At 37.9% G+C, this 12,143-nt stretch overlaps 1 protein-coding gene across 5 annotated transcripts in view; it reads right to left on the bottom strand.

Annotated features, from left to right (window-relative positions):
• Positions 1 to 12,143, bottom strand: part of LOC114651950 (microtubule-associated tumor suppressor 1 homolog A-like) — a 148,324-nt gene that overhangs the window by 63,499 nt on the left and 72,682 nt on the right. For all 5 annotated transcript variants that reach the window (XM_051928284.1, XM_028802077.2, XM_051928285.1 and 2 more), the window contains one exon: positions 9,321 to 9,518. In XM_051928284.1, coding sequence (XP_051784244.1) covers positions 9,321 to 9,518 — 198 coding nt within the window. The remainder of the gene's footprint in view (positions 1 to 9,320; positions 9,519 to 12,143) is intronic.

A 12,143-nucleotide genomic window follows, 5' to 3' on the forward strand; every position in this document is an offset into this window, starting at 1 on the left:
ATCTTTAACAGGCCAGTTTCTCACAATTTTAAAAAGTATCATTTTGTGTAGTGACCCTTCACATAGTGCATTTATATTACTGTAAAAAGTGTGTATTTAAATGAAAATGAAATTACTAATTTTAAGCAGTTCTCAGAATCTCTTTACATTTTTACAAGAATGATTGAAATGCTCAAAAACTACAAAACATTATTATATCTTCCTTAATTACAGTTAATTTCAAAATAAACTTAACATATGTACAAAGAATTCTCTCATAGTTTAAATTAAGTCAAACATATGGATAAAATTAACAGTACTCTAGCAATAAATACAAATTTGCAGTAAGGAGACTGTGGAAGATTGTGGGTTCGCTTCCTGGTTCCTCCCTGTGTGGATAGCGCTTTGAATACTGAGAAAAGCGCTATATAAATGTAATGAATTATTATTAATTATTATTATTAAATACTGGACCGCCATCCAACCTCGGCTCCTCAGTGACAAGCTGACAGAGATGGGAGTAGATTCATATCTGGTGGCATGAATCGTGGACTCTCTTACAGACAGACCTCAGTATGTGCGTCTTGGGAACTGCAGGTCTAACATTGTGGTCAGCAGCACAGGAGCGTCGCAGGGGACTGTACTTTCTCCGGTCCTGTTCAGCCTATATACAGTACATCAGACTTCCAATACAATTCGGAGTCCTGCCACGTGCAAAAGTTCGCTGAAGACATTGGTATCGTGGGCTGCATCAGAAGTGGGCAAGAGGAGGAGGAGGAGTATAGGAACCTAATCAAGGACTTTGTTAAATGGTGCGACTCAAACCACCTACACCTGAACACCAGCAAAACCAAAGAACTGGTGGTGGATTTTAGGAGGCCCAGGCCCCTCCTGGACCCTGTGATATTATCAGAGGTGACTGTGTACAGAGGGTGCAGACCTATAAATACCTGGGAGTGCAGCTGGATGATAAATTGGACTGGACTGTCAATACTGATGCTCTGTGCAAGAGAGGACAGAGCAGACTATACTTCCTTAGAAGGCTGGCGTCCTTCACCATCTGCAATAAGATGCTGCAGATGTTCTATCAGATGGTTGTGGCGAGCGCCCTCTTCTACGCGGTGGTGTGCTGGGGAGGCAGCATAAAGAAGACGGATGCCCCACGCCTGGACAAACTGGTGAGGAAGGCAGGCTCTATTGTAGGCATGGAGCTGGACAGTTTGACATCTGTGGCAGAGCGATGGGCGCTGAACAGGCTCCTGTCAATCACGGAGAATCCACTGCATCCACTGAACAGTATCATCTCCAGACAGAGGAGCAGCTTCGGCGACAGACCGCTGTCACTGTCCTGCTCCACTGACAGACTGAGGAGATCGTTCCTCCCCCACACTATGCGAGTCTTCAATTCCACCCAAGGGGGTAAACGTTAACACTATACAAGATTATTTATTGTCTATTATATCTGCCTTGCACTCTCCATCTTGCATTTTTTTTTTTTTTTTTTTTTTTACTTGCACTGCGTTTTTATTGCTCTTTAATTAATATTGTTTTGATCAGCATGCTGCTGCTGGAGTATGTGAATTTCCCCTTGGGGATTAATAAAGTATCTACATCTATCTTATATAGCCATGGTAAACTGTGTACATTCAATCAGGTTAACATCAAATGACTAAACAGTAAGGTAACTTTCATCCACTCAATCTCAGGAACCAAGGACAACTGATAAATAAGCACCACTTTGGCCGAATCAGAAATTTTTTTTTTTTTTTAAACTTGAATTTGCCTTTGTGATGTAGTTTCTTTTCTTTACACCATCCATGACCAAACCAGTTTACTCCAGGTTAACAGACACTTAGGACTATTTCAGCTCTGTAATGCAAGACCAATCCTGGATGGGGCATAACTTAGGAATGTGACTGGAAACCTGGAGTAAAACTAATACCGATGAGGAGAAAGTGTGCATAGTGTACTGGGAAAGTATAGACCACTATATTGCCTGAATTAAACTAGAATGTCTCGGCTCCAGATAGCAATTTAACAGCGGATTACAGTAATCCCTCCTCCATCGCGGGGGTTGCGTTCCAGAACCCCCCGCGAAAGGTGAAAATGTGCGAAGTAGAAACCATATGTTCATATGGTTCTTTTTATATATTTTAAGCCCTTATAAACTCTCCCACACTATTATAAACATTTCCCGCACAATTATACTGCATAAACCCTTTGTATTCTCTTAGATATTAGGTAAGATTGTTGAAATTATGTATGTAAACACAGTTTATACACAGTAAAACCTAAATATTATTTTAAAGATATCGAGCGTCCCCGATATCACATATGTTACAGCCATTACGACAGACAGACCCCCAGCAATAAATATGTACAATGCAAGAAAAATTGTATACAGTAAAATGTGTGTACAGTGACACTAAACTATGTACATGTAATAAGTACTGTACGTAGATAATTAATTATGGTTACTCACCAACAATGACATGACGACTTGTCCGATAATGATGAGTTTAATTTTACTGCACAACAAAGGATAGCGTTACAGCTCTTCTAAAGGAGCCTCTTCAGGCGACTGTGTAGCACCGCCGTTGTTGTTCTTCCAGCACTCTTCAATCCAAATCCCTACAGCAGATTTCATCCAGACTACTGCCTTATCACGTCCACTTGCAACTCGTTTTGCGCCCTGGTTAAAGGACACTGCAGCCGTAGATCTTATATGCTTTTCCTCCTTTTTAAATAAAAAGAATTGTGGACTCATTGATGCCGTAATGGTGTCCTGCAGCGGTGTAGCTGTTCCCTTCCTTCAACATATCCTAAACTTTTACCTTTTCTGCAATCATTTGCATCTTCTGTTGGCGCTTGGACACGGCCCCTGAAGTAGTAGCAGGAGCACGTTAATGCTGAATGAGTGAGATGAGACTTCCTGGTTAATGCAGCACTCCGTCGCTGAGCCAATCAGCACACAGGAACTTAACTGTGTGCTCTGATTAGGTAGCTTCTCAGTCTTCCGCCAATAGCGTCCCTTGTATGAAATCAACTGGGCAAATCAACTGAGGAAGCATGTACCAGAAGTAAAAAGACCCATTGTCCGCAGAAACCCGCGAAGCAGCGAAAAATCCGCGTTATATATTTAGATATGCTTACATATAAAATCCGCGATAGAGTGAAGCCGCGAAAGTCGAAGCGCGATATAGCGAGGGATTACTGTATACTATAATATCATATCAGCTATTTAAACTTTAACTTTGTATTTTGCCAGTTACAGACCTTGAAGCATAACTATGCTGTGTATATTTCAAAACTGTTTAAAACAAAATCAGCATGCTCAACTTAATTGGCCAGTTTGCCATTTTATTAATTACCATTTACTTAGGTGCATCTTGCCACCTTTAAAGAATAAAAAAGTAGTTAACATTAAAACCTTGTAATATTGGTTCAAATTCAAATATATAGTCATGTGTACATAGTACAATGTTATTCTTACTTGCAAGTTCTCCTCAAAATGGCTGACAATATTCCATGTAATTATTATAAACATTTACATATATACACACAAACACACACATTCACACATACTGTATATACAAACACACACACACAAAAAGCCCCAAACCTTTTGTCACATAAATTTTGCACAAAGTGGTGGAATGAAACTTCCCCTTTCCTCCTTGCCAAATTACTCAAACTGTGCCCGGTTAGTTCAGGAGTGGTTGTAGAAAGCAATTTTTAGGTCTTTTCAAAGAGGGGCTAAGGTTGGGACTATGACTGGGTCACTGAAGGACATCAATTTTCTTAATTTTAAACCACTCCATTGCTGTCTGGCATTGTGCTCTGGGTCACTAACCTGTTCACAGATTTCTACCCCAAGCTTTCTGGCAAAGGGGTGCAGTTATTCCTTCAAGATCGGTCTGTAGTGTGAAGACACCCCTCGAATTATCCTGACAAGATTGCTAGTTGCTTCTGTTGAAAAGCATTGACATAACTTGATGCTACCACCATCACATTTTACAGTGAGGACTCAGTTACCTGACTGATGTGCAGTGTTAGACTTACACCACACATACAGCTTTAGTATTAAAGCTGAAAAGTTCTACTTCTGTCTGATCAGCTGTGAACAATCAGCCCCCAAAACACACAGGCACAGACACACAAGTGCAAAATACACCCTTTTTAATTTCCTCTTTTCAACACACAGTGCACAAATCATCAACAATTACTACTAAGGCTCAGTTTCTTTTTCTTCTCTTTCGCTCTATTTTCTTTACCACTTACACTCCTCCACACAAGTTCTGTCCACCACCTCCCGACTCCGGCTCTCAGAACGGAGTGTGGTGGCTTCTTTTATAGTGCACCCAAAAGTGCTCCAGATGTACTCTGATCTTCTTCCGGCAGCACTCCAGAATGTGGCGGAAGTGCTGTAATGATCCCTGGAAGTACTCCACATGTTTCCGGATCCTCTTCCGGTAGCACTTCCGGGTATGGCGGAAGTGCTGCAGTCCATCGCTCCGGGACTGTCCAGGCACCCCCTGGAGGTGACCATGTGCCCCAACAGGGTTGAGCCTCCCAGTTCCAAATCCGTGTCCTCGATGCAATCCAGGGAAGCTGCCCTCTTATGTCCTGGAGAAGGTATTGTTGTGGATATGTCCTCTCCCCTGTCCCCAAGGACATCATTTTTTTTCTTTCTTCAGTAAATACTTTTTTCTTGCTAATCTTCCCTAATGCCTCTTTTTGTGAAATCCCTTAGAGACTGTTGAGCACTAAACATCCTATTCAACCACAGACACTGATTACTGCAACTCAGTTGGTGTGAGATCTTGCATCACAGAAGAAACGCTTTTGAATATTTGTGCATAATCTGTCCTTAACTTTCCAACTATGTGCTGGGATTCATTTTACTAATTACTTTCATACATTGAAACACTTTGGTCACCTCATAATCTCCTTGTACTTATTGTTATGTTGAAAATGTTCAGCTCCCTAAACCTTTTCTCACAGGTCAAAACCACTCAATGCAGCAATCAGCCTAGTTGTTTTTCTCTGGACTTTATCCACCACTACTAGGTGTTTTTTGTTATATGGAGAGCAAAACTGAACTGTATACAGTACTCTAGAAGAGGCCTCATAAATACATTATATACAGTAATTTGAATACAAGATCTCTTTACAGCTCATGCTGTATAACCCAACACCCTACCTTGATCTATAGTAGATCATTCTCACAAAGTGTAGTGACAAGAGCAGCTGTAAGTAGAAGCATGAACGGCATTCTCGGATATGCAGTGTTTTACAAGCAGCAGAAAAGAATAGCTGAAAAACTAATCTGGAGTAAAAAAAAAAAAAAAAAAAAAAAAACTAATCTAATCAGTCAGTAAAGATCAAATAGAGAAGAAACCAACACCTGACGAACAGAAGTAACCAAAAGCATGAAGTCAGTCACCCAGTGGGTAGTGAAAGCTTAAAGCCGATGGCCTACAAGAGATTCAGCTAAACACAGAATGCACCAAACCTACTGCAAATACAGAGGAAGATGAACTTGGCACTGAATTTAAGTTGCATCTATTCTCTGCCGAGGGTGAATTTATATGTTGGGTGTTCTGCAGCATGTACAGTTCAGGTTTTCTGGCCTAAAATACAGACGGCTCCACCTGTCAAAAATACTTTGTAAATTTAGATTTGGTTGGGAAAATAAGTGCATTGGTGGACTGCATGAGGCAAACAGCGATTAGGCAAACCGAGAACTGGATCAAATCTGCTTGTTTATAAAATTATGCTATTTCTGATTCAGCTTCAGTCTCTCCAGATACCAATGTAATCAGTGCGTGGCCAAAATCGGCAGCACCAATTCAGCCGCATGGTGAATTGATAACATTGAGATGGGGGTCTAAGTCGTCTAAATTTTGTCTCTTGGTACCCAGATTACCAGTTCAGACCTAGAACATATTTTCAGCACTCTGCACAGCTCCTGTAGAGAGTGATAACAAGAAAGTGCTTATAATTGGAGACTTCATAGTGCAGAATGTTAGAATTCCAAGCTATGTTAATTCAGCAGTTTGTGGTAAATGCCTCTTAGGGGCAAAGATATTTGATATAGAATCTAAACTGGACCTCGACGATTAAGTATGTACTTTACTGCTGCATGTTGGCAACAACGATATTTATTTATAGCAATCTGAGGTATTAAAGGGGAACCTCATCACTCTATGCACCAAAACAAAACAGAATGTTACAATTTAATTGTGTCTGGCTCCTTGACAGCATTATAGAGGGGATCCGATTTATAGCAGATTGCATCCTTCACTGCTCATTAAAGATTTGGTGTACAACTGGGATGATTTTTGGAGAAGACCTGGATTTTTCAGGAGAGATGGTCTTCATCCTAATCGGAGAGGATCTTTTGTTTTATCCTAAAATAAGGCAGCGAAACTGCCTAGCTGATGCATTAGAGCACCATCCAAGATCAGTTTTGTGATCTTAAATCACAGGCTGTTGTACAGTATATCCCACCTGTTACTATCCTGTAGCTGTTACCCAGAATCCCTGTTATGGAGAATCCTTTAAATTTAGTTTTGATGAAAACCTTAAATTACTTGATAACCAAAAAATAAGGAGCATAATTTGACAAGAGATAAAACCATATCCTCTACTGGGGTACTTGTAACAGTAACTTAATTCACATTAAAACAGAAAATATATCACGAGTTCAGAAACATCTTTGTAGTTTTAAATGCTGCTTATTCAACATTCACTCTCTTGGAAATATAATATATACCTTACAAGCTTTAAGTACAAAATCTGATTTGTGTCTTCACACTGAAACTTGGCTTAGTAAATCTGACACTATTCCCTTAGCTGATGCATTACCAGATAGAGACACATTCCTTCATAAATCTAGACATACTGGTTGAGGAGGTGGCCTTGGAATAATTAATTGTGACAAAATGCAAACCACTTCTAAAAATGCTGGTGAATTCACATCATTTGAGGCACTTACTTTAAACCTTAAGACAGATTCTAGAAAAATTGTACTAGCAATATTAGTCTACAGACTACCAGGGCCATATTCAATGTTCATGACTGAATTATGCAAACTTTTATCTGATTTAGGTATACATTATGATCATGTAGTGTTGACGGGGGATTTTAAAGTACATATTGATGTGGAAACTTACACTTCAGCAAATGTTTTACTTATTTCTTAAAATCATCAGGATTTTGTCAGATTGTCAACAGTTCAACTCATAATCATAAACACACAATAGATCTAATTATGACTTACAGAGTTAAAATTCATTTAATGGAGTAGTAATTAAATTTTCAAGTAATTTCTCGTCACTTTTAATTATGTTTGATTTGGTTCTGTCATCACCAATACATTTACATATTAAAACAATGACAGTGTGACATCTAGATTGTAACTCTGCTTCAGAAAGTGTAAATATTTTGAGTAAGTCAAATGTAATCATGAAAAATGGTTGAGATCATCTAACATTAAATTATAATATGACCTTCAGTAAGGCTTTGCATACAGTGGATCCCCTTACAATAAAATTGATCAAAGTGCAAACTCACCCTGGATTAATGATAGCAGGCAGGTGCTTAAATTAGAGTGTTCAAAACTGTAGTGTAGATGGAGAGCAACAAAGCTGCAGGTCTTTTGAATTGTTTGGACAGCACGTGTTAATATAAAGTTCTCTTTAAAACCTGCTCAGATTAGTATTCTAAAACAATAGATAACAACAATAATCCTTATGTAATGTTTAGAATAGTAGCTAATCTAAGAAATGGAAAATTAGAACTACAGTGTAAAATACCAACAGACATTAGCAGTTCAGACTTAATGAACTTCATTAATGGGAAAAAAAAAATCAAGATTCCACTTCTGGGCATCACAGTGCAAACATAATACTAGTTTGGCAAACCCTATCTCATCTTGCATACACCACTTTAGAAATTTTAAACTTGTAATAGGACAGGAAGTCTTAGCTGTAATTTTTAAAACAAAAACTACTATATGTTCCTTAGATCCAGTGCCAACAAAACTATTAAAAAGCTATATGGATGTTCTGGCAGCACCTATTCTTAGCATTATCAATAGTTCATTATTGAATGGTGCAGTTCCAAATGCACTAAAGTGTCAGTAATCAAACCATTATTTAAGAAGTCAGACCTAAAGCCACATACATTTAATAATTATAGACCCATTTCAAATGTACCTTTTCTCTCTAAAATACTTCAAAATGTAGTTGCTGAACAACTTCAGTCTTGCACATGACAATTTGAGAAATTCCAGTCTGGCTTCTGCACTGCTCATAGTGCAGAAATGGCACTAACACGTTGTAAATTACATTGATTGCTATGATGAAGGAAATTCCATTCTAAATACGTTATTAGCTTTAAGCTCAGAATTTGATACTATTGATCACTCTATTTTAGTACACAGGCTGGAAACGGACATTGGGCATACAAACAATGTCCTTTACTGGTTTAGTTCTTATTTATCAAATCTGTACCAGTACATACAGAAATGTGCTAACAGTACTTTATCATTATACACAGAAGCGACATACAGGTACGGTATTCCACAGGGTTCAGTACTGGAACCTTTACTGTTTTCTCTTTACATGCTTCCATTGAGAACTATTATTAAAACACAATGTTTATTTTCAATTTTCACTCGTACACAGTTGACACCTATTTATACCTTTCTTTTAGACCCAAATGGCGTTTCTGTGACGTCCTTAATTAGATGTGTTAGTGAATTAAAAGGAGTGGATGGATGAGAACTACTTGTCTTTGAACACAGATAAAACAGAACTGTCAATTATTGGAGGGATGATGATAATTGCAACAATATTCTGTCATTTATTTTGGTTGGAATCACTATTAGTTTTACACATATACGCACACATATATAACAGTATACACACACACACTCATTATGTTTGAAATATTACTATATTTTTTCATAACCTTAAGCATTTTTGATTATACAATATGCTTCACGAGAAAAACTAGACTGAAAATGTAATTTGTATTTAACACTTAAAGCTGAAAGCCATCTTAGGAAGAGACTGCATGGAGTCTGAAGAAATCAAAATACTACAGAACCAAATTAACTAGCACATGTGAAGGTAATAATACCCAACTATTTCAACAGAAACAGCTTTTAAACCTGTGAATAAAAAATTGGCAATAATGCAGTTCAGCAGCACAGTAAAATGGTACGTTTACCAAGGCAATTATTATGTGAAACCAAAAAAAAAATTAGCAGCAGCTAACACATTAGAGAGAAAGAAAATAAAAAGAGAAACCACAGGAGTCAATATACCTACATTTTGTGCTAAACGTTCCTGAGCTTGGGTCACTTTGTGAACTGAGCAGTGAGGAAAGGCTGGGGGTTTTTTCAAGTCTGGTTGATTTAAAAGGCAGTTTAGATCCTGTAGTAGATCTAGCTGAACTAGACCCAGAGTTTGAAGATGCAGTTTCAGGATTAGTCCTTTCTCTTGGTGAAATGTGCATTTTCTCAGAACCTGTGACCAAAAATAAACAAACAAAAAATAAAAAGTCTAAACAATTACTTTTCCAGCTAAACTCAAAATTTTGGAAAAGTGAGACAATTATAGATATTTCACAATAGGAGTTTGCTAAAATTAGTAAACATTCAGAAGGAATTCAACAACTCACCAGGTGTATAAAATGCAAAACTCAATTTTGATGCAGCTCTCACAATGTCATTCAGAAATACAGTTAGCCTTTAACACTAGAATTACCAAAACTCGTAGATCCGGCCCACCTTAAAACTGTTCTCACCTCTCTTTTGTCTTCTAAATGTGCCAATTAAGACGAGCAGCAAGCAGCCGGCTATTCCATCCCCCACTGTCGCAGAACGTTCACTAAGTTTTCCCAGCTCATGCCTTGTTTGATTATCTGGGAGTGACTGAACTGCTGGAGTTTTACAGTGGAAATAATAGATCGTTATTTGGAACACACACATTTCATGTGTGTTCCATTTCTACAGTAATCTGTGTAAAGACATTGTTAAAACAGAAACTTTTTCATATTGTAGTAATAAATGTTACAAAATGTAGGCATAAACTATAGAATGTGTGAAGCCTGATGTCCAAACATCAAATAAACACTTTCACAAAAGATTCAAGGATGATATAACACCTTCCGTGGCGCAACATTAAGATTTACAGAATCAGAGAACAGCAGCCTTGCCATGCCTTAGAGACCCGAGTTCAATTCCCCGCTTGGGAGGAAGTGTTTTTTTTTTCCTTTGTAACCTCAAATGGACATAAAATTCATAAATTGGTATGCACTGTAAATCGTTAAGTTTAAAATGTTGATGGCGGTTATTTCTGCTAATTAATTCATGCTTTTTTACTTAGAGTCAGAACAGGAGCTTATTCAGCTTATTCAGCTTCTGATCTGACTCTTACAGCACCAGTATAAATTCACACCCGATCTGACGCTGTTCGTTTTCAAATAATATTGCATTACTTGGACGATGTTTTCTGATTGGTACTATTCGCGTCATAAAATGATTTCATCAAAACGTCACATATATTTGTCTCTTTTTTAAAAATGTGCGTTGATCACTGGCAGCATGTTGTAGCACACAGCAACTGGCCACCTGCATGTTCTTGCACGCACTGAATAAGACAGTGCTATATGCAATCATCAGATTCAAATGTTAACAGTTCACACACACACGCAAGGATCGTCTTTCTTACATTTACAACACGTGTATCTGTTACAATGTACTCACTTCTCTCTATGTAACAAGTACACATGTCGTAAATGTAGGAAGGGTGCTCCTTGGGTGAGCTACAGTATAGCACGTCTTTATGTGAAAACAGCAGTGTCAGATGGGGAGTGTCTAATGATTGCATATACCGCTGAAGTTACTGCTCTTTACTATGCTTTCCTCTGCATGTCCTGCAGTACAAAAGAAACAGCATACAGCAACATGTGGGGACTGGCAAGATTGGGGAAAAAAAAACACGCAGTCGTATGTATCGTGATACACTGCAGAGCTATTGCGCGTCTTTATGTGAAAACAGCAGTGTCACATGGGATAGGGAAGGATCCTGAATGCAACAGAGAATGAAAAGTTAATTAAAAAAAAACAAAAACAAAGCTAACCTTTACCAATATCATAAATTACACCGGCTGTTACAGACTGAAATCAAATGTATCTTTCTATTCTAAAATAGTAAAAATAAGAGCAGTTCACTTCTCTAAAGGAAGTCGAGCAGGATCGAACTCATGACATCTTGATTCACAGTCAGCAACTAATACTGCTGCGCCACGGCAGCAGTCGTAATAAATGAGTGTCAATGTCGCACACTAAGGCGGCTTTTTTTTTCAGCAGTTATATTTTTGAATAAAAGCGCACTTGTCTGTTATATTTGTACCTTTCGTGAAAGTGTTTCTTTGATATTTGGACGTCAGGCTTCATACATTATATACTTTATGCCTACACTTTGTCATTTACTACTAGAATATGAAAAATGTTTGTTTTAAAAATGTGTTTACACAGATTACAGATTACTGTAGAAACGGAACACACATGAAATGCGTGTGTTCCAAATAACGATCTATTATTTCCACTCTAAAACTCCACTTCACTCCCAGATAATCAATCAAGGCATAAGCTGGGAGAAGTTCGTGCACGTTGTAAGTCGGTGGGGGGATGGAATAGCCGGCTGCTTGCAGCTTGTCTTTATCTTCACATTTAGAAGACAAAAGACAATGGCGGAGAGGTGCGAACGGATTTAAGAAGCGATTTAAGGTGGGACGGATCTACGAGTTTTTTCGTAGGCTCTGGTAATTCTAGTGTTAGCTTGCTGCATCCTTCAGAAACTTTTCAAAAATTAGACTTGTGTTTCAAAATAAAATCCCTAGGAATTACAATGTCAAACTGAAAACTGACTATTCACAAACCCACACCATTTTTTTTTTTAATCACAGTTAAAAAATAAGCAACATGGCAGAGAAAATGAAAAAGAAATTAAAAGCATTAAAACATCATGGCTTAAATAAAGGGATAAATATTATTAAAAACTTAAAAGTAAAGTGTTAAAATTTCATGACAAAAAATAGGTAGCTGTCAAAATACATAAAGAAAATAAGAACTTAACATAAAGGAA

Source organism: Erpetoichthys calabaricus, chromosome 5 (genome assembly GCF_900747795.2).
Source record: "Erpetoichthys calabaricus chromosome 5, fErpCal1.3, whole genome shotgun sequence".
Lineage (NCBI taxonomy): Eukaryota > Metazoa > Chordata > Cladistia > Polypteriformes > Polypteridae > Erpetoichthys > Erpetoichthys calabaricus.